Source organism: Peromyscus leucopus, chromosome 11 (genome assembly GCF_004664715.2).
Source record: "Peromyscus leucopus breed LL Stock chromosome 11, UCI_PerLeu_2.1, whole genome shotgun sequence".
Taxonomy (NCBI): domain Eukaryota; kingdom Metazoa; phylum Chordata; class Mammalia; order Rodentia; family Cricetidae; genus Peromyscus; species Peromyscus leucopus.
Genome location: NC_051072.1, coordinates 39709422 through 39733632, shown reverse-complemented (window position 1 = coordinate 39733632; position 24211 = coordinate 39709422). Strand labels below are relative to the sequence as shown.

General features: G+C 37.8%; 1 protein-coding gene across 2 annotated transcripts in view; it reads left to right on the top strand.

Annotated features, from left to right (window-relative positions):
- The window catches only part of Pde4d (phosphodiesterase 4D), a 912160-nt gene that overhangs the window by 65762 nt on the left and 822187 nt on the right, over nt 1–24211 (top strand). Inside the window, exon 1 of one of the 2 annotated variants that reach the window (XM_028885038.2) lies at nt 13839–18271. The exons of the other annotated variant lie outside the window; for it this stretch is intronic. Within the exon in view, the coding sequence (XP_028740871.1) occupies nt 17832–18271 (440 nt within the window). The 5' untranslated portion in view covers nt 13839–17831. Of the gene's footprint in view, nt 1–13838; nt 18272–24211 lie in introns of those variants that run through there. 2 annotated transcript variants of the gene reach the window in all.

Sequence of the window (24211 nt, the reverse complement as noted above, 5' to 3'; positions counted from 1 at the left end):
TTCCTATGTATTTTATTATTTGGTAGAGCATTCTATGTTCTACAAAACATAAAATAATAAAAATCCTTGAGTTTTATAAAGTTTTAAAATAGTTATAATTGTATATAAAATTTACCCATTCAAATGGAGACATTACCTTATGTTTTCAGTCACAAAAACAAAGTAAATGCCCATCATTATCATATGTTACTATATGCATCTATAACATACAGCATAGTATAAATTGGACCTAATCAAAAGATGATTCAAATATTGAATTTGCCAGTTTTGGGCCAAAGTGCTCTTGGTAAGTAGATGCCTTATAAATGAAGGTAGTTAATATAGTAAATATTAAACTATGAAAGTTAAGCCAAACTTTAAGTCACTCAAAATTCATTCTAATCCTTCAGGGTAGCTGTCTTCTCCTGAGCAGAGCAAAGTGTGGACCCCAGCCTTGGCCCAGAATTCTACTGCATTGTAAATTCTGACTTGTAGAATGGGCATGGAATCCTCTGACAGCAAGGGACTGTTTGTGACAGATGACAAGATGAGAAAGTGTTCCTTTAAGAAACCCAGTGTCTACAAATGTCATGTGAACTATCTAGTCCAAATGTTTAAAACTACCTTGAGGCATTGAAAGCAGAAGTGAAGTGGGTCATTTCCTGAGTATGTGAACAAGGACCAAATGGGAAGACTGATGCTTAGGACTTCAAGCTTTCTTTCTGTCAACTCTCTGACAAGCCCTTAACATGATGGTGATGTGTTCATAGTAGCATTTTTTTCTGAATCAGGATCAATTCATCAGTTTAGATATGGATGTAATTATACCTCCTTCACATGTGAAAATGAGAGAGGTATGAATTCATAAAAGAAAGCAATATGTTTTAAATCATATGATGAACAACTAAAAGTAAATGAATGCTCAAAACAATGTAAACAGCTAATCCTGTTATCATTTAGTCTTTTTCAAAGCTTTGTGTTCATTGTTTACAGGTGTATTAGAAACTTAGTTGGACAGAAATCCAAAGGTTTTTACCCTCAGGATAATCAACAATCAAAATGCAGAAAGGAGGCATACATGCCCACAGTAGAATAGAAACGACAACTCAAGCAGCAACACATGATAATCTATCATGTGACTAGTATAAACAATACATCATATGAGTTCCTGAGAAGGAAAGATCGAGGAAGGCATCAATCATATCAAAGCTGGCATTGCCTAGTGCTTGGCATCGAATGGGATGGGAATTGAGAAAGTGGGAGTGTTCCCTGTTGAGTAAGATAGTGAGGGGCACTCAAATAGGAGTTAAGTGTCTGAAACTCAGAGTTCATTTCTCTTCCTCCTGAAAGAGTGGGAGATCACAAAAGTGGTTGCTGGCAACATTGTGAGGACACTCGATTACTAAGACTTCAAGACAAGTCTTTGAATAATGGGGAGTCCTTGAAGGTCTTCTGCAGGTGAGAGGTAGGACAAACACAGCATGTTAGAGTGACTAAGCTGATAAAAATGTACATAACTTCTTGAAAATACAGAGAGGAACAGAAAAGAAAGTAGTCAGAACAGTGGCTTTTAACTTGAATATGCTTAAGAATCCACCTAGGGAGTCTTAAAATTGCAGATTCCAGAGCCATACTCCAAAGATTCTGACTCAGTGAGTCTGAAGAGGGCCCCTAATCTCCATCTTAATAAGGATCAGTGTGATTCTCATTTAAGTGGTCTTCATACCATAATTTGAATAGTACTAAATTTGAAGACTGTCACAATAATCCTGGAGTGAAGTGGCCAAAGTTTGTCATGTAATTTTAAGGCTACAAGGAAGTCTGTAACTGAAAAGGAAAAAAAGCAATGGCTGTTGAAAAAGAGAAGTGATGAGGTCTAGAAATGTTTGGATACACAAAATCATAAAAATCAAAGGGAAGAAGTGGTCTGGAATGATATTAGTGTATCTAATTCAACATGTGTTTGTTTACATAACTTGATTTGTTAGTTCCCTTAAATGTCAGTGCACATATAGATTGTGTCCAGATGAGAAATGAAAAATTATAATATGGACTAAGATATATGTAAATAAAATACATGTGCATTAATATAAATATAAGTAAAAAAAGAAACCCTGTTTTAAAAATGACTCTACAATATTATATTCACACATATTATAATGCTTATATTTGCACATCATGGATTTAAAGATCCTCAGTCAAGATCCCTGGATTATTTTGTAGCTAAAAATTTTCCTGTGTCCTGCTTGGCCCATGGTCAGGACAAATCTCTCTCACCTGCCCATCCCTCAGCCAATCAGACCCAAGTAAACACACACAGGCTACTATTATTTTTAAACTATGGCCATGGCAGGCTTCTTGTTATATAGTTCTTATATCTTAAATTAACCCATTTCTATAAATTTATATTTTGCTACATGGCTCGTGGCTTGCCGGTACCTTTAAATCTTGCTTCTTCTGGTGGCGGTTAGAAGTGTCTCCCTGCTCTGTCTTCTTCCTTTCTAGAATTCTCCTTGTCTGTTTATCCCACTTATACTTCCTGCCTGACTACAGGCCAATCATTGTTTTATTAAACCAGTGTACAAAAGCATTATCCACAGCATCGTTTTATCATTAGCTTTTCAAACTGTATATAGTTTGCTCAGTTATCAAAAATCATCCCCATTTGGCCAAGAGGCAAACTCTAGTGATTGCATTGGAACATCCTGGATCTGGGAAAAAAATAATCTGATTTGAAATAATCTCTTCTATTTCCTAGCATTCTGACTAAACCTTGTATGTGGTTTGGACAATATATATATTGGAATATATATATATATATATATATATATATATATATATATATATGTGTGTGTGTGTGTGTGTGTGTGTGTGTGTGTGTGTGTGTGTGTAAAATATGCGAACTTGAATTTTATTTTAGATGAGAAACTTCCAGGGAAAGAAAATAAGGAGACTATTGCCACTAGGTTTTATCTTACATTAATAGTTCACCAGGAATGATATGAATGAAAACTATTAGGACAATTAAGTTTCAGTAGAAATTACAGTAATTATTAAGAATCTTTTCCATTATGGATTGAAGCAAATGTTGAGTCTGGCACATTTACTGGCTTTTATCAAACAGTAATTCATAGCCAGGAGGAACTTTTCCCAAAAGCAATACAATCTTCTAAAAGTTTCTTCTAATTTCTTATATTTCATACCCTTTTTAAAACATATGTGAACAATTCAGCTGTTCAGCTAGTAATATCTGATTATTTTTATAGATTTTTTTCATAGTTAATGTTAGGTAGCATATGTTAGTAGGAGCTAGGAGTGTTTCTTGCATGTGAATACTGTTAAAAATTACAGTGATTACAAGTCCTAAGTCCCAACAATGGAAGGGAAAAGGCAAAGTAGCTCAAGAATCTTGAGCTGAGAGTTTGCATGCAGATTATTTTCTGTTAGAGTCAGTTATGATTGTAGCCCTTTATACTTTAGTGGGATACTTGCTTTTTAAATTAGGCAAGAGAAGTCAAATAGAAAAAGAATGAGAAGCCAAGCACATGCCTTTAATCCCAGCACTAGGGAGGCAGAGGCAGGTGGATCTCTGAGTTCGAGGCCAGCCTGGTCTACAGAGTGAGTTCCAGGACAGCCAGGGCTACATAAAGAAACCCTGTCTTGAAACACCAAAAAAAGAAGAAGAAGAAGAAGAAGAAGAAGAAGAAGAAGAAGAAGAAGAAGAAGAAGAAGAAGAAGAAGAAGAAGAAGAAGAAGAAGATAGAAGGAGGAGGAAAAAGAGGAGGAGGATGAAGAGGAAAAGGAAGAAGAAGGAAGAAGGAGGAAAAAGACAGAATAGGAATTTGGAGAACATTCCAGACATCCAGATGAATACTCCAGCCGAGTATAGCAGGTAGTCATAAAGTTAAGTTGGAGAGACAGGCAGTTTTTGCTGAGTGCTTTTTGTGAGGAAACCTACATCAACTAGAACTATACTAATTCAGACAGGTTCTTATCCCCATGGACCACTCTAAGACTGACATGAAGGACATTGAAATCACCTTCTAGTACAGCAACACTCAGTTTTCATGTAAACACAACAAGGAGAATTTCTTCATGAAGAGAATGTTATAAATGATGATTGGTGGTGATAGAATTTGCTATGTAGTAATTTTAGTCACCAGTGAACTGGTTTTATAAAGATACATTTCACAAGTGTTTTATATTTTGTATGATCTACATCATCTGTCTCAACTATGTGATCTGCTGTGGCAATGTGCAGTGTTTCACAGGCAGTAAGTAAAAGAATTGAGTCTCTCCATGCGAATATAACTTCATTTATACAAACAGGTGGAGAGTTGGATTTACCACATAGCCACAGTTCACCAAATCTGATGTATTATGTCTCTTGTGAATTATTAGTTAGATTACAATAAGTATCTTTCTTAGTTTAATATGCTATTTTCCCTAGTATCAATCCATATCAAAAAGTTTTAAGAGTAAAATTACATATGTACATGCCCACAGAACTTGTTGGTGAATCCCTTAACAACATAAATGTCGAAGTGTTTCAAGGTGCTGTGGAGTACATAACATTGGTAAATTGTCGTGGGTTTGTCTCTAAAAATGGAGTTGCCTCTCATTTCTGACCCAAGCATGTTTGTCCCAAGGTGTCCAGCAAGGCCCCTCATCTGAGGATAGACTCCCCTAACTCTAGAATATTAATGGGTGAAAAAAGGAAACAAATCAAGAAACTTTATGTCCTTGAGGACAAGAAGGTAGGTCATTTCCAATAAAAGTTACTATTGACTATCCTACCATATAAAAATTCCTACAATGAGAAAGGGAACTAAAAAATGAACTATTGGAAGTTCAAACTGGATGAATTCCACATGGGAAGCTCAACTGTGTAGAGAAAGGTCAGCTGGGAATGCCAGCTGATTGTCTCAACTTCCCTAGTCGGGTTCAGAGAGGTACTGTTGTTTGATGATGCCATTCCTACTTATTGCTATGTGTTCTTGGGCTTGGAAACCTCACTCAAAATGACATTCTGCCTGGAATGCTCAATGGGGGACTCCAGCTGGTTGCCTTAAAGGACCTTCTTCAGTCAATATCTGCTGGATGTTTGTAAGCTTCTAAGTTTTAGGATGCTACTGTTCTTTTTATTTGTTATTTAATTGAGAGGTATTACCCAAGGTCCACTCTGCTTAATTTCGCATATCTCCCCCTCCCTCTCTTTTTCTCCCTCCCTCCTTCTAAAACTCAAGGCCTTAAAGGGTTTCCCCAATCTATTTCTGCTGGTTATTTTGAGTTCCCAATTTTTTTTATGATGTCTTGCTATCTGCCAATCTGTGTCCAAGTTGTTGTAGAACTGTGCCTTGAAGCCATCTGTGAGTATTTTAGTGAGTTAGGAGCTCTTTTCTTAAAGTAAAGCTAGGTCAATTTTCTCCTCTCCTTTGTTTCTTCTCTAATTTTGCTTCATGTATTTTCTGGAATATGGGGAAAAAGCAAAAATTAAGTGTTTATTGAGCAATATGCCAGCTGTTTTTGCAGAGGGCATTTCAGTATACTATGACTACTGTTAGTCATGACCTTTTAATGAAAATATTATTATTATCATTATTCCTATTTTGCTAATGAGGACAAAAGTTTCATGGCTAGAAAACACTGGAACCTAGTTTCTAATCTATGTGCCTATGCTGTATGGCTCACAGAATAATCTATGATAACCAAATATCAAATAAACTAAACCCTAATTTTGGCTGAGTGAGCGAAATTATTAGGCATACAGCAAATCAAAGTAAAAGAATAAATGGTGAGTAATAGATAAGTTGATAGATGATAAGCTGACAGATAGATAGAAGGATGGATATATATATATATTATACAATGAAATCACATATATGCATATGTAATAGATACTGTGCAAAGTATTTTGCATTTATTTTTTTAATCTTTACAGTAACTTTACACAGTTGCTTCTATTATCATCCTCATTGATGAATAAAATCTGACAGGGTAATGTAACCCATTCCAAAAGATATCTAGAAAGCCTTGGAAATTTTCTTCATACACTACTCATTCTCTCAAAATCCATGAAAAATGTTTCCTTAATGCACAGGAATACCATTTAATTACTATGAGATTTCAGTTCACCTATTTTAATAAATAAATTTATCTTGTGCAGATTATTTGACCAATGGCAAAGAAAAACTGGATGAACTAGCCTCATCTGTGGTTTGTAATTGGTTAGTAAGCCCACATCTTGGTATCTTCAAGAAGCATCTTGCAAATAAAATCTAGATCTATGTTTAGCGCACTCCTCAAAACATTCTAAACAATTTAATGTGTTCAAATGAAGATGTTTCTATTATTTACGCATGAAGAAAACATGCTGTTTTAATGCACTGAACAAAGGGAGAAACTACTCAACCTTAGCAAGAATCTACCAGGGATGTGACGTGCATCTTAAATGGTAGTGCTGTGCTGCTAAGAACAGTTGCTCATGGACTTCTTTCTCCTTCAAATACTGTGTCAAAACTATATTGATTCAAATAAATAAAACTTGGGCTGGTGAGATGGCTCAGTGAGTAAAGGCATTTACTGTCAAGCCTGATAGCCTGAGTTTGACCCATAGGATGCATGTGAATAAAAGAGAGTAGCAATTCCCTCTAGATGCCTTCTGACTTCCAAGTATGTGCACAGTTTTTGTTGTTGTTGTTGTTTGTTTGTTTGTTTTTGTTTTGTTTTTCAAGACAGGGTTTCTCTGTGTAGCTTTGCGACTTTCCTGGAACTCTCTTTGGAGACCAGGCTGGTCTCGAACTCACAAAGATCTGCCTGCCTCTGCCTCCCGAGTGCTTGGATTAAAGGCGTGTGCCACCACTGCCCAGCTCTGTGCACAGATTTATACACACCACCACCACCAACAACAACAACAACAACAATGAATATAATTACATTTTTAAAAATCTTACATCACTGTGTAATCTCTGAGAAGCCAGAGTGAGCCCAAGTTGGAGTCTATCTAATTTATAAATTGTATGCATATTTTTCTTGAAGTAATTATTTTCTAATATTCTACTCATAAACCACACAAAGATTTAAGAAGTGAATAGAAATAATACACTTGCTTTTCTTTCCTTTAAAATACTTCAATAAAACTACATTTACAAATGAGGTAAATTCCTCCCATTTTAGTTGGTGGGTGTGCCCCAGAACTAATCCTAATTCACTATACTTTGAAAGAAAAAAAAAAAAAACATGCATCCCCTGAGGACTGAACATTAGGAGCTTATTTAAAGTATCAGTTACTTTAGATCTTAAGAATTATGGTACTACAGATAAGTAACATATCTGTTATCCTTTGAGGAAGAGCTTTTTTATTTAATGATAAATGTGTTTCCATCCTTCAATTACAAATAGTTATTAGGAATTAAACTTAGTGTCCTTGGACAACTCTATAAACATATTCACATACTTCTGGTAGAGTAATGAATTTAAACTTGGAACAAAATCCAAGGACTGATTTTGTTACTGTAATGTGGGAGAGAATCTCTCTTTCTTTAATAGTTAAGGTTCCAAGTTGGAGTGCTTGCCAATCTTCCGTACTTAATGTTCATCTATTCATGGAGGAAGAGAGACAAAAGTTATTTCATATATACATATATATGTATTGTATGAACACAGGGTATCATTGTGTGTTACATGACATTTGAAATAAAGATAGGCCTGCATTTATACAGATAATCTCAGTAATGACAATAGCACTCAAGAAAATTAATAAAATTATTGTTCACCATATAAAATTCATTGCTTTATTCAATTTTTATAAAACCATATCATGTGTACTTTATCATGAATCTGACTCACATTTCAGGAATTCAAGTTATTTCCTTCTGGCACTTATTTCCATCTTTTAAATGGAATGGTTCATTGTCTAGGGATTCAAGGCCTGTCAGTAGAGAACCAGATACTGGTACTGCAGAGGACCAAACAGGGGATACAACATAGGAGATGAGCTCTGGAGGTGGCAGTCTGAAACACAGCACTGGCTTTGCTCATGCCCACTGTGTGTGTGGGATATGATGGTATCTTCCCAGTGCCTCTCCATCTTTACTGAGTTAATTTTTGAAAATCTGTGAGAACAATGTCTGCTTAGCTGAGATTCAGTAATTACTAGTTATCATGACACTTAGGGAGCTGCCCTGTCTCTTGCCTCTTCTTCCTAGAGCAGTTAAGAATAAAATGAATCCTCCACCTTCATCCTTTTTTTTTAAAGATTTATTTATTTATTATGTATACAGAGGAGGGTGCCATATCTCATTACAGATGGTTGTGAGCCACCATGTGGTTGCTGGGAATTGAACTCAGGACCTCTGAAAGAGCAGTCAGTGCTCTTAACCTCTGAGCCATCTCTCCAGCCCAATCTCTACCTTCATCCTTGTTCCTCCCTTCTCTGCAAACTCTGTTGTCTGATCATCAAGTAATGTTCCTATCCTAAGATGGCTACATCTGGATATCCAGAGGATACAGGGAATAGATATTTAGGGATAAATGTGTTCTGGGATCAGAAGAATCACAAATGATGAATGGAACAGGTTCTTATGCTTGAATACTACAAATTTTCCCAAAGTGTTCTCATCTTAACTTGCTATTCATTTCAAACTAAGCTTTGAAAGGGGGACAGATTCTAACTTTTAAATCTTATTTATCTATTCATTTGTTTACTTGTTTATGTGTCTGAATGTTTGGCTGCACATCATATATGTACCTATCAAGGCCCTAAGACTGTGTGGTAAATAATTGTGAGCAACTTTGTAGGTACTGGGAACTGAACCCAGGTCCTATGGAAGAATAGCCAGTGCTTCTAACTGCTGAGCCATACCTCTAGTCCAGACAGAATTTATTTTAAAGAGCATGATTATTTTTGTCTTGGAGTTCTATTTGGATTCCTCACAATTTTTTATGCTACCACAGTCTGGAAAATGTGCCCAGTGGTTTAATTTGGCAAAGTGACAAAAATGGAGTGTGTATAAATGGCCTGCAGTTTTCTTTCCTAGAGATGGAGTATTAAACTTTACCAAGCATGCTACCTCTTCCTACTGCCCTCAGTTCTGTCTGTTCTATTTGTGATGATGAAAGATCTCTGCCTTTTGGGGATTCTGATGGGGACTGCTATTTTTATTATGCAACGTCTAATATATGCAAATGCATCTGCAAGATATAGCTGTAAAGTCCATAATTCATGAGCTGCAATGTTATCAGTTCATTGTCTCTACCTGCAAGCTCCTTTCTTCTTCCATATACCTCCTTTTCTTTCCCCACTCACTAGTAGATCATTTGAGATTTGGTGAACTGAATAACTTTTCAATTTTTAAATACTTTTTATAAAAAAAATCACAACCATATATATTCTCTAAAACATCCCTATTTGAGTATGACTCATACACCTGTCACATCTACTCTGCCTGGAATTGTCTTTGTAATATTGTACTTCAGTCTTTACTTCAGAACCACCAACCACGTATTTTAGGTTAAGAAATGAAATATTGCACCAAAATATGCAGCATTGAGATTTTCTTTCTTTCTTTCTTTCTTTCCTTCTTTCTTTCTTTCTTTCTTTCTTTCTTTCTTTCCTTTCTTTCTTTCTTTCTTTCTTTCTTTTCTTTCTTTCTTTTCTTTCTTTCTTTCTTTCTTTCTTTCTTTCTTTCTTCTTTCCTTCCTTTCTTCTTCTCCTTCTCCTTCTCCTTCTCCTTCTCCTTCTTCTTCTTCTTCTTCTTCTTCGTCTTCTTCTTCTTCTTCCTCCTCCTCCTCCTCTTATTATTATTTGTCCTTCTACTCTTTCCCCCTCCCCCTCCCCCTTCCTCCATCCCTGCTGTGGTACAGGTTTTTCATATGTAGTCCTGGTTGTCCTGTCATTCACTCAGTAGATCAGGCTGGCCTTAAACTCACAGAGATCTGCCACCTTTGCCTCTGAAGTGCTGGAGTTAAATGATGTGTCATAATATCTGACTGTGTACTTGCCTTCTTGTTTTTTGTTTGAGGTTTCATAAGAATGGTATTGTGTCATCTTCTGTCACTTGCTTTATTCACTGGGTAACAATGTCTAACATTCATCCAAGTTTCTTTGCATATTCATTCATGACACAAAATCTGTGTTAATATTTTTGTTGCCTCAACATAGAGTTTGTTTCCCATGTTTTGTTACAGTACTTATGGCATATATCTTCATAGATGAGTTTGCATGTAAGACATTTTCTATGCCATGAGCTATGGAGTAGAATTGTGAATCAACTTGTATGTGAATGCTTATATTTGGAAGATAATAGCAATGTGTTTGCTACTACCCGTGGATCTACATCTCCATTGTTCTATATCTTTTACAAAATATGATATTATCTAGCTTTTTTGCTGAAATATGGAGATAAAAATCCCCAGTCACTGTGGCCTCTACTCCCTGTATGATTACTGACAATATGGATCCATTTTCTTCTGCCTAATTAACATTTTCTCTCCTCTTCTGTAGAATATCCAGAAGTAGTTCACTGTTTTTCAGTTTTTGGTGATTTATAGGAATATTTATTTTGGAATAGTCCTTTGCAAACTACATGTAATGTGTCATATCATGTCCTGGTTTCTCACATTCTTGATCAATTTTGGTGAATACAAGTTCTAAATGTTAACACAGTTTAGTTTACCAGTGTCTCAATGCTTGTTTTTGAATCATGTAGAAAAGAAACCCTCCAGTATGTGGATATCATAATACATTGTTAATGCTATCCGTGGATGAGTGGCTTCATATAGAACTAGAGCATAACAATATTAGCTGAAACACTACACCATCCATCCACTGTTAGCATTGAATTGCCATTTCGCTTTTCAAAGGTCTATGTTTAATTTATTCCTCTTTGTCATAAAGAAAGATCATCACTTGCGAGTATAGCTTGGCCAGGGCTCAAGTGTAGGTGATGATGCTGTACAGACATCTGACATTAGACAAGCAACTATCCCTATGAGGTATAGTTCCCTCCTAAATAAACTGTAGTTATGGCTGAAACCCTTCAATTCTGAAACATTCATTAATTACAGCACATCTCCTTTTTCAGAGGTTTTGAAACTTAGAAATATTATTTTAAATTTATGTTTTTGTGTCTGGTTAAAATGATTAACTATCTAGCTATTCGGCCCTTGGTGGTTGGTCTCAATTTCATAGCACCACCTTTTTTTTTTTTTATACCATCTCTTTATACATCATTGAGACTGAGAGCAACATTTGAAGGTATAGTGATTCTTTTTAAATTTTTAATTGTCAAGCACCAGAAGTTAAACATCCTTCTCAAAAAGTCAGCGTTTAGGAACATTTGACAGATGGACATTGAGCACCTGAGTAATTATCCTTCAAATGTCACAAAACACTTTAAATCTTCTGTAACATCTTCTGAGGGATTTGAAAACATCTTCTCATTTTAAGTGTATGCCAGCTGTACAACTGTCCATCATTCTGGACTCATTTTAGCAAGAAAATTATATACAACTTCAAATACTTGTACTTTGCTGCCTTATAGAGTAGTCTTTATAAGAGTTTTCTTGGCAAAACATAATTTTTTCCAATAAAACATATTTTCTCCACTTATATACCTCAGATATCCCTTTCCTTCTTATTTCATATAAAGTAAGATTTTTCCAATGAAGTAATATAGTGTAATATTTTCTACACATTTAAATGAGTATTATAATTCTACCTTTAAATCTGACAATGTGTAACTATAGAAATATTATCACGAAATCTAAAGTCTTTATCATGATTGAAGTGGACCTCCTTGATATATTCTAATTTCCAAACAGTCTCCACCTCACTTCATCCTAGGCTACTGGTGACCTGACTATTCTTCATCCATAACAAGCTCATCAATTTCTTTGCACTTGCTTGACCACAGCCTATAATCTTGACTTACTCCTCCTAACATCCTTCAGGTTCCAACTGTTGATGATACCCTACCATGACAGCCCTCCTTGGTCAGCCAATAGAAAAGAACACACTCACCCATAAGGCTCCAAATTCTTAATTTATTTCCATGCACGTCATAGCACTTAGCATCATTTGACATATTTACTTATGAGTTTGAGTGTTTACCTGTTCCCAATGGAAAATGAAAGGTAGGAATTTTAACTGTCTTCAGCATCCCTATAACGTAATGTTTGACACATATTAAGCATTCCATAAACATGACCCGAATGAGTGAGCAAGCATTCAATTAAATGAACAGGTATTTTTCATGTAGAGTCAGGGTCACACTGGCTACACCAAATATCCACAGAGGCTGGCATAGTTCTTTTAGTCTCTACTGAAAGACATGCTGACATTTCAAACTTGAAAATGTGAGGAAAATAGTATTGTTCGAATTAAACAAAATAGTGTATGAAAATATTTGGTAGAGTGCCAAAATTGAAATGTTCAGTGAATGTAATGAACTTACTTCTGCCCTTTTTTCTTTATCTGATGTCACAAAGGAAATGCTGGCTTCTGTATAGTCGAGGCCAATTCACTCCCTCTCTTTCTTAACATCATCTCCCTTTCACTGTCTTTTCAGAAACAATGTAGTACTGTTTTCTTCCTACTCTAATGTCCTTGATTTATCTCTACACTCATATATTTCACATGCCAACTATAGACCTTACACCCAATTTACCCAGAAGGGCTCCTTTCAATAATGTAGCACAGTTATCCCATTGCCTTGAAGAGACACAATGAAGTGATTCTTCACTTGGTGTCTGCAAACTTGTTCATTTGAACTCCTCATAGATCTGTGAAATTTCTTCCATTTTCAGGATATCCAATGAACCCTTACTTCTATTGTGTTTTTGCTTATATCAGTCTCTATACATGGTGTCCATAGGTTTCATATATGAGTTTGTACAGCATGAGAACAGTCTATTTCAACATGTACTTGTAGTGTTGGCATCAACTTAGATGTCATTTACTGTTTGTAAAGACTCATGAAGACTTAATAATTGGATATTCTTTCTTGTGGTTTAGAGTTGAAAGCTTGGTCACAAAAGTGACATTGAGAGGTGAGGATTTGATGGTAGTGGTGTGGGGGGGGAGTGTTGACCACAAAGATTTTGGCTTAATCAAGGGATTAAGCCATTGATGCATTCATAATAATTAAAGGCATTACTGAGTTATTCTTGAAGCTAAAATATAGGTCCTTATTCAAGGAAACAGGCCATTGGAGGTGTGTGTTTGAAAGGCATTCCTTATCCCTGGCCCCTTGCTCCATTCTCTGCTTCTCAAATGCCCTGAAGTACATAGCTCTGCTCTTCTATATAGTTCCCATGAGGCTTTACCTGATCAGAAGCTCAGCAACAACAGAATCAAGCAACTATGAACCAAAGTATTGAAACTATGAGCCAAAATAAATTCTCCCTTTCTAAAGCTATATTCTCAGGTGTTTTTGGCACAGCAACAGAAAGTGCCTTCCATATTCCTCCTATTGTCAATAGCAGATATATAAATGTATACCCCATAAATTAAAGTTGGATGCTTATTCTTATTTCCCCTATAAGAAACAAAGCTCTTGAGAGCATTATCTGTTGGTGTGTTTTCATGAATTGAACACCAAAGTATTCGTGGGAATTGGCATTTACAGATAAGCAATATTTTCCATGAAGACAAGTGTCATTATTGTGTTACAAAATAGGTTTCTGGTGATACTGATCCACAAACTAGTTTGAGATCACCACGCTGATGCAAATTTAACACTGTGATAAGCAAAAATAAATATACTTCAGGTGAAGTTTTTAGCTCAACATTAATTGAACCGAATGAAATAAAAAAATTAATAGTATTTATTCTAATATATATCTAAAGAACACTTCCTGTATCTCAAAGAAATGCCTGATGCCTATTTCCACTCAATAGTGAGGACTTGGGTGAAATCTGAGACTATGTGTGAAAATTTTAATATTTTAAACTAGACACCAGTTTGGCCTTGTGTAACACAACCGCCAAAGAAAGGAATTTCTTGCTTCAGATGAATTGGCACCAAACGAAAGCCCTTTAACAAATGAAACAACACAGAGGTATAGAACATATGCAAAATGAAAGTCTTCTTCACCAAGAAGACTTTCTCTTGTCACCAAAATGGGCATTGGCCCTTGGATGTTGCAACATGCTGTGTAATTCTGTGCTCTGGGCTAAAAGAACTGGTGCTGACTTTCCGTTAGCCGTGAATTGACATCTTTCTGTTCCTCGGAATTATTGACAAGAATGTTCTACCTTGCTAATAGGAGCACATTGAGTGATTGATTTTGTCATTAAGGAAGACTTGAAATGTGTTGGCACTAGAGGGGGTTAATATATAATCTCTATCTCATTCATGGCCATGGTACCAGCTTACCAATTAGTTGAGTTTGTTCAGGAAAAGGGCACTATTTGTTCACCTGATTTTCTATTTTTTATGCAGATAAAGATTATGGTAAATAATGATAATATTCAAAAATGCTCCAAGGTAACCAGTTCAGAAAGATCGCCCCAGACTGTGTCCTATAAAATTCTAAGATCTATGATCAACCAATAGGGAAGAAGTAACTTATTTGAGTCAGCTGAACTTCTTACATTTTTTTGTTGTTTCAGCCAGGTGGGGACTCCCCATATTAATGAATAGAGAGGTTTTAAATGGAAGAGATGGAGTGCTCAACTTTGGACAGTGCATGGGGTTTTGTTTGTTTGTTTGTTTTTGTTTTTGTTTTTGTTTTTGTTTTTGTTTTTGTTTTTGTTTTTGTTTTGAGCATGGAAGCAACCAGAGTAATGGATAAAATATATTTTTCCATGAGAGCCAGGAACTAAACTGTTTTTGACTGGGAGTGTTTGAGACTTGTGACAAGTTAACTAACAGCACCTACTATGATTTTGTAACTATGCAATGAAGAATTGGGATGAATGTGTAATTACCAATAAGCAAAGCTATCTGACGATTATCCTTTTGAAAGAATGTTGAGTCCTCTCCACTAAGATACTGACTTAATAATCCAAGCAAGAGTATTGGTTCACAAATTTGATTCTCAAACACATATTCCTTGCAAACTTTGTAAAAGCATAAAGGAGCAAGTCTTGTCCTGCTTTAAGGAAGTGGTGCCTATATATTCTGAATTAGTTCTCCAACTGATTCTGAAAAGACAAAGTTTGTAAGTACTGGCCGAAAAGTCAACACCCAGCCTGTAAAACCCCTACAACTGATGTTCCCAAAGGCACAGGCAAAGTTACTAACTACTGATGAAAATGATACTTGGGAGGCTTCTGTATCTTACAAGAACCATTAAAATTGCCAGCTTATATTATCTTATTAAAATCATTGTTGTATGTTCTCATTAAAAATAATCATAAGATTCTGTAAGTTAGTGAGAGTACCATTCTGTACACAGGAGGCAGGCAAATGATTTAGATAAGGCCACATTAGTAGGAACTGGTAAATTAGGGGCCCACCTGCAACCTCTATTCTATTCAACAACCCATTAAAATCAATAATCCTTAGGAATTAGGGAAATCTGAACATTCCACAAGTAGAGAATAACACAAAGGGTTTCTATGAACTTAAAACAGTTCCTGACTTGTAATTAATTATATGTATTGAACAAAGTAAAGTTTTTCTAATATAATGCAATTGTAGATAAAAGAAAATGTTTCTGACTCACAAGGAAGTAGCAACCTGACAATAAGAAATGGGTCAGGTTTGAATTATTCTCTTTAATCTGGAGAAAGGGATCATAAATTACTTGACCATTTGCATCTGAGAAGTTAGGAGTTTTAGGTAGTTACAGTGCTACAGTTTGAGAAAGGAAATGGGTAGAAAGCACTTCAGATGAAAGTTGGAATTTGTATATTTCTTTGAAATGGTTCCAGATGTTAATAAGGCTAAGAATGATAGGAAAATAAAAACCAGGTTATGCTTCAGAATACTTTATTATTTTCTTTCTTTTCACATTTGGGAAGATACTGGTTCAATTTCCTCTAGAAAATAGAAAAAATGCTTTCATCACTGTCACACTTGTGTCTTCCAAGAGAGGGTGTGTTTAGTTATGGTCAGTTTCAATCCTCCATGGGGGAAAGGGTGCATCAGGGAATTTTGCCTTCTTTCTCTCTGGACCTCTTTTCTCAGAAATTGTGCATGGCCCATATGTGAACGGAATACCCAAGCTAGAGGACTGAAGGCAAAAGACATGCCCAATCATGAATAACAATCACAGCTGCTCTGGGGGTCTTGTGTACAGTATTAAATTGTTGCCAGGTAAAGAAGATGCTTGTATATTTCATGGACTGTTCTTACATGTAAAGAGCATTTATTTTCACTATTCCTATTTTCTTCATAGCATCTGCAGTGAACATTCACTGTGTAGAGATGATTGGTTTTTCAGCACTCCAAAGGTTCCCAATTTAAAGTACTCTTGTACATATTCAATCATGCTATGATTTTTTGCAGAGAACAGAATGATTAAGCTGCCAGTGACTTATTGTGAGTTCAAAATATCTGACAAATAACGGATGGTGTACTATGGTGACTTCCACAATGACACATCATAGAATTAATAGTGAGGAGATGGCATATGATCTTTAAGGAATATGACGGTATCAAAAAAAAGTGCATGAAATGTCCTCATAGTGCTCTGAAATTATCTTAATGTTTAAATATTAATTCTAGGAGATAAAAGTTGAATCCAGACTGTAGCATCAAGTGTGACTATTTCTGTGGAATAATGTCACAGTGTGTTTTCAAACGCTTTGGTAATAGAGCTGTGTTCTGTTAAATGTGGCAGAAAAGCAAATTGCAGGCAGGCTCGGAAGGTAGCAACTGCTGAAGATAACCAGACGTATGTAATGGAAAAGATATCCCAAGCTTAAGTGTGGCCAGAGAGCTCAGCCCTAGCTCTCTAATCAAAAGACCGTTCGTCTTTATTTTCAGCTAGCTCTCCTCGCCAGGACCAAAACACTATCTTGGAACATCTCCAGAAGGAAATAGTGAACATTCTTCCTGCTGTAGGGAAAATTCACAGAATCTTTAATCCTGTGTCACAGAGATAGACTAAATTAATCTAAAATATTAGATCTTCATGCAGATGCAATTTTTTTAGCGACACACAGACACAGTATTCCTTGCAACTTTGACAGGTTGCATCCCTTTTCTTTGGAAGCCCGCATCCTGCGGCTCATTTTCAACAAGCTCTGAGAAACAGCCAGGAATCATCAAATGCATTTCTGTGAGAGGAGAGGACCTAGTCAAGCAGCGAAGAGCAAACCTCCGGGCAGCAAGGAGCAGAAAGGGAGGGAGGCGCGGGCACAGTGGGGGGAGAGGGGGGGGAAGGATCTAGAGTGCGGGCCTGACTCCTGACTGGCTGGAGTGGTTTTGGAGAAAGTCAGAGCCCCAGCTGGCCAGTCGGGAGCTGTCCAACTTTTCAGCAGCTCTGAGACCCAGGTTCAGGTGCCCGGACTCAAGAGCGGGCTACAGCTGCGAGACAGCCTCTGTACCTCCAGCTGCCAACAGTCCCTAATCTCATCGGCAGTGCCCGGAGAAACGAAGAGAAGAGAGGGAGGAAGAAGAAACCGACCATCAGAGAAGCCGCGCATCCGAGTCTTGGTTACTTGGGAGCAACCACCGGGCGTGCGTCTCTGCCTCGTCCACCCAGCAGGGATCCCTGTGGCTTTCAGTGATCGCACCCGCTAACAGAGCCCCCTCTCGGTGGCCTGGAGCCTCTGGCCGCTACAAGTCGGAAGCTGAGCCCAGCTTCTGTCTCGGGGAAGCAGCTGCAGCAGTAGCCCGGAGGGCGCTCGGGCCAGCACGGTGGACCCTGCGGGGCAGCGGGGCGCGGAGCCGGCCAGGATGGAGGCAGAGGGCAGCAGCGTACCGGCCCGGGCGGGCAGCGGCGAGGGCAGCGACGGCGCCGGCGGGGCCGCGCTCAAAGCCCCTAAGCATCTCTGGAGGCACGAGCAGCACCACCAGTACCCGCTCCGGCAGCCCCAGTTCCGCCTCTTGCACCCCCATCACCACCTGCCCCCGCCGCCACCACCCTCGCCCCAGCCCCAGCTGCAGCCACCGCCACCGCCCCCACTGCCGCCACCCCCGCCGCCGCCCGGAGCTACCCGTGGTCGCTACGCCTCGAGCGGGGCCAGCCGCGTCCGGCACCGCGGCTACTCGGACACGGAGCGCTACCTGTACTGCCGCGCCATGGACCGCACCTCCTACGCGGTGGAGACAGGTCACCGGCCCGGCCTGAAGAAATCCAGGATGTCCTGGCCCTCATCATTCCAGGGACTCAGACGGTGAGTAGGGAGCGTCCCCTCCCCCACTCAGGCAAAGGGTCACCTCCCCTCTTCTCCAGTTCTCCCCATTAGTTGGTCACCATCAATCTTGGAATCCAGGGTCAAATGCAAGAAACTCAGGGAGGGTGAGCAGGGGCGTGTCTGTCCTTGCCGGAGAAGATACAATTCAGGTGTGAAATAGACCCCCGAAAGTACAGCATGATTGTTAACTGTGTGTGTGTGTGTGTGTGTGTGTTGTGTGTGTGAATGCGCGCGCGCGCGCGCGTGTGTTCTGTTTTACTGGTTTATTTGTGCCATGCACACCTCTCTCCCCACTCGTTTCCATCCCACCCCAGCAGTAAGATTAAACCTAATTCAGTTTGTATGGAGTGGAGGGAGGGTGAAGGCGCGAAAGCTGGGGGTGTGGGGGAGTCTGCAGTGGAAGCCTGGAAACCATCCATCAATCTGTCCACTCACCCCAGAAAGGAGGGGTCAGCCAGGCAGATCTGCTCCGAGAGGGCACACGGGGTGTGGAGCAGTCTCGTCGCGGGATTGCAGCACAGGGATCGAGAACAACTCTTGTCAAGTCCAGAAGTAAATTGAACAGCCAAGGGGAGAACAAACACGTGGGTGACTTGGAGAGTTTGGAGCAAAATGTTCAGCAATCCTTACAAGAGGGAAGGAGGAGGAATGGGAGTGAGGATGATGTGGGAGTTACACTGCGTCGGTGTGTGTGAGAGAGAGCGTGTGTGAGCGTGTGTGTGTGTGTGTGTGTGTGTGTGTGTGTGTGTGTGTACACTCGGAGTGTGATGGGATCAGTGGTCCCCGGTGAGCAACCCTAGTAAGAAAGCACCTCATGTTAGTAGCGAGCAAGACACGGAGATTTGATTATAGTGATTTCCCCTTGACATAAAGTGCTCTGGGAGACAGGGCAGGGAAACCACAAGTCAGCTGGGGGTTTAAATAGATGCCGTGGGGAAATGAGTAGTGTAAAGGACAATTACAGTGGCTGAGCAATCACCTCATTCTTAACTCAAGTGTGGAGGTGGATTTTGGTCCTAAGGCCGTGGGTCCCTCCCCATACACACACACACACACACACACACACACACACACACACACACACATACACACACACACACACACACACACACACACATACACACACATACACACACACACACACACACACACGCACGCACGCACGCACGCACGCGCACACACACACACGCACATGCACACAGGGAGGCAATTTTACTTTCATACATGCACACACAGAGTCGCACAAGGTTTTTAGGAGTAGCTAATCCCTTCCACACTCGTTGGCGTAGTGGGATAGTCATCTAGTCTCAGAGGCAGACTCTGATGCCCCTACAGCCAGCCTCCTATACTGGACAATGGGTAATTGTACATCAGAACTGGCTTGGTAAACAGGAAAACGTGGGGTGAGATCATTTGTCTAGCTCTGACAATAGGTTGAATTTATCCAAAAATAATAATGGTTTTCCACTGTATGTTTATGTGAGGATGTGCATCTGTGAGCATATGTCTCCTTGTGTGCTGTATTTCCTATAAACAAGAACATCTAGCCAATCAGTATCCTAACCTTCACATGTGGCCATTCTTCTAACTGGAATGTATCACGTGGCTCTTTTCCCTCCTGGCTTGCTTGGGTACCCTGTTGATGACACCTAGTCTGTGGATACAAAAGATGAGAATTGTAGCTAATCTCAATTCAGGTCATTTTGAAGTTTGATGATTAATACTGATTGCAGACATTAATAAATTAATATATAAGTGCCATCCACATAGCACATACTGCTCCATCACACATGTAGTTTCACTCTTTGGTTGAAGAGGTGGTCATCCTCCCCGTGGCTGAGTGTTATACCATATAGGCCCATAAGAGCAGAATAGAGGCAAGGAAATTATTCTACATATTTGGCCTATTAGTGGAAAAAAATGTGGTCATGAGTACTCAATAAATATTAAATAAATAAGCATTCTAGCTTAATATGTGGGTTGATTGCTTTTGTAGAATCTCTTAATTGACTACATTTTTAATAAAATAGATTTGTTTTGGGAGGGTGGAACTGAGAAAAATAAGCTAATTGGAATGGAAGCATTGCATCATTGATTTGAGTTTATTTTTTGCTGTGCTCTATACACTGATTAATTGTTCTATCTGAAATTCCTTAGTTGAATGGTTCAGAGAAAGACTAAGATGTATAATATTTACATGTTGCCTCCATTGTGGCTCATCTGATACAATATTGCCATTCTATTTAGGGATTCATGACTTTAAATTCTGTATATCTCTTGCTGCATATTTCCCACATGTTCACACACTGAATGTAATCCTTTCTTGAGTAAAATTCATTTTGCAATGAATGTGCTTCCAAAAGGGCATAGATATTATTTTCATTCTTTAGAGAAAATGGTAGCAATGCTTTAAAATTATTATAGAAGTTTCATGTCTTACCTTAGTTGGTTCATCCAATGCTAAGATGAACTATATTATCTCCACTTTATACACTTTATAGACAAGAACACTGAGCCCCAGAGGATGCAAGTAATTTTTTCACCATCACATAGAGTAGAAGGGCCAGAATTGGGACTGTAATGCAGGTCTCCTGACTCAGCTAAAGCCTTCCTGAAATAAATATGTGTGGTTTCTGACATAAGTTGACAGCATCAATAATATGTCAAACCATGCATGAAATTTATATCAACTTATACTACAGAGTATAAGCCCAATAAACAAAAAGGGAGATACTTAAATCATCCTAAAAAATGACAGCATAAGCTTCTGGAAGCAATAGGGGCTTTTAACTTTTATTCTCAGCTTGTCCTCTCAAAAAAAAAAAAAAAAAAAAAAAACTGGTATCACTTATCGCAAAAGACCAACTTTGAATTAGTTGACTTTGCATAATGCATACAATAATAAATATGAATTAGTGTTTGGAGACATTAAGGCTAATCAAAACACTTCAGTTTGCTTTCATTTACCTTCTAAAAGGGAACAAAAAGGGTACAAATATGTATACACACACATATACACACATGCACACACACACACACACACACACACACACACACTTAAACACCATGATCTGAATAGGAATTTAAATTGTAACAATTAATGTATGAAAAAAGCCTCCTCATGAATGCTAGGAAGAATGATAACCTATGGATTATTGAGAAAGATATATGTTGAAAAGCTATTTCTAGCATGTACAGCAGCTGTTCCAGATGTTGTTAGCTATTATCTTGGCTGCAATTTTGAACATCAATTACAATATGTGAAGCAATGGGAAAGAGGCATCTCTTTTTAATGTTTCATATCAACAGGAAGGATACAGATCTCAGACAATGATGGTCAGTTCCTTTGATTTCGTGGAAAATGTGACTGTGTCTAATTCATTTTCTATTAAGATGAATCTAACAAGATAGATTTGTTTATTGATATCAATATAGAATAAATTTGGAAGAATGAAATTTCCAAAGATAATAAAATAGATCTTCTCAAGAGGACTCAATGAAATACATAAAAAATATTAAAATACTTTTTAAGTTGTATGTATCAAATTTGCTATTTCAGCTAAAAACCCTTCAAATTACTGCAGCTGTTTAACTTAACTGCTAAAAGCTCTTTAACTTCTCTCTTTATATAACAAAATGTTTTCTTTATCAGTAATGTATACTTAAAACTTTGCAATAACTGTAAATCCTTAATAAAGAATAAGTATTGGATATTCAAACATCACAGGTGATTTTTTGATTCTATGAAAACTTTCTAGATGGCAGAGGCATAAATATCATGAAGGTGACATTTGAGTTAGGAATGGTAGAGAAAAAACAGTTGAAGTCTCTCATTATACTAAAGGTAAATCTAAGTGTGTTGTAACATTAATGTGACATTAGCTTTTTAAATACGTGACTTTTAATATAGGAAAGGACATTTTACATTGTAATATTTCAGTACTACTAAAGTCAATAAGAGGACTGGGATGTAACTTAGTGGCTGAGCACTTGGATAGTATATGCAAGGCAGTAGTTACAATTAAAGCACCACTAATAAAATATTAATCCAAACTTTACTCTCCTCTTCTGGATTAAGAGAGCTATTCTCCATTGTTTTGATTGGTTTCATCAAAGACTTCTAGTGCAGTATTTTTCTTCAATGAAGTGTGTAAGGATAATCTGTGGTACAAATCTTGAGTTTCACATTACCAAAGTAATTTTTTGAGAATGTCATTTACACTGTATGTTTCAATAAATTCAAGTGTGGGGGTTTTATGAAAAAAAATCTTAGTTTTATTCTTTTATTTTTTTGTAGCCAGTATAATGTTGACACATTCAAAATTTAAGTAAGACACTAAATATTAACAACATAAGAAAAGCCCATATTTTTCTATTTTTAATGTGTTTTCAAAATAGTAATAGACATCTAATAAAAAGCAGATTTAAACATTCTCTCCTTGTTTCCTTCCACTGAAAGACTGTCTTATTAGCTTTTTGAAATACCTTGTCTGACAGTGTGTTCTGAGATGTTAATGTATTAGAAATACAGTGTGAGTCTATCACCTTATAATCTGGTTCTGAAACTTTGAACTTTCCATCTCTCAAGCAATTGGTGGACAAGAGGAGGCAAAAAGGTGGGGGGGGGATTTTAAAAAGAATAGGTGGAGAGAAAGACACATAGGCATTTGTCTTCCAACATGGAATATTTGTGCAGTCTTATCTCTTTCAAGATGGGTTTCATTGCTCACTTAGCAGCAGTCATGGGTGGGGGGAAGGTACCGTTGTCCATAAACAAAGGGGAATTACTTAGAGTTAAACTAACCTACCTGAACATGCCCCCTCATTTGCCCTTGAAGAATTCTGTCCTGAGAGTTTTAATTACTCAACTAGTTAATTGGCAGAAGCAGAGGTGCAGTTTATACATTTCATATCTCTCGATAACTCATTCACATTTACACATTGTGGGCATCTGCTTTCCTCTGTTTTGTGTGATTATGACACTGAGTCTCATGCAGTCAGGGATGGCTTTGAACTCATTAAGTATCTGAAACTGGCTAGAACTCCTGATCCCATGCCTGCTGGGATGACAGGCATATATCACCATGCCTGGCTTTGTGACCCCCTTTTAACAGCCAATGTTCTCATCTTCCAGAAAATCGCCTAAAATCAAAAATTTAAAATTATCATGGCCTTGTGAGTAACTGGAATTTTCGGGTGTTGGCGAAAGGTGACCTCAGAAAACATTTTTTTTCACTTTCCTTTGTGAAGAGTTTCTTACACTTCAACCCACCCCATACCCCACACTCCACACAGACTGATAGATTGGTCACTAGTTTAATGTATATTTAGAGAGGTATCTTGAAAAAGATCCTTAAACATTACATGAATTAATTATCTGAATAGATTAATGCTTTTTAAATTATTCAAATATCTCAAGTCTAATATGAGTAAATCTAAGTCCATCTCACAGCCTATTACCCAAGTACACATTTAAAAGTATATGATATAGCTTAAATGCCATAGTTCTAGTTCATATCAGCAACACTGCTAAGGGATTATAGCAAATAGCACTGTATTATATTTCAAAAGATGCTGTGGCTATTTTTACTCCAAGGAACATTTTCTACTTTTAAAAATAGGAATTCTATTTTTTTTCCCACAGAAAGGGGCCTTTTGCATTACACTTTTTAAAAGCTCATTGACTAAGTTTGTGTGACTGAATATATATACACTTGTGATGAGTGTCCTCGTACCATGTGAGAGATGTGAGACATTAACTGAGACACAGGGTTTTCTCTGATGCCTGCATAATCATTTGTAATTATTGATCTATCTCAATGTATGGTGTCAACATTTATCCCATCGTCTTAAGCCAGTGATTTTTCTTGGACTCTTTTTCTCCCATAATGTTGGATGTCAGAGACCACTGAGATCTTC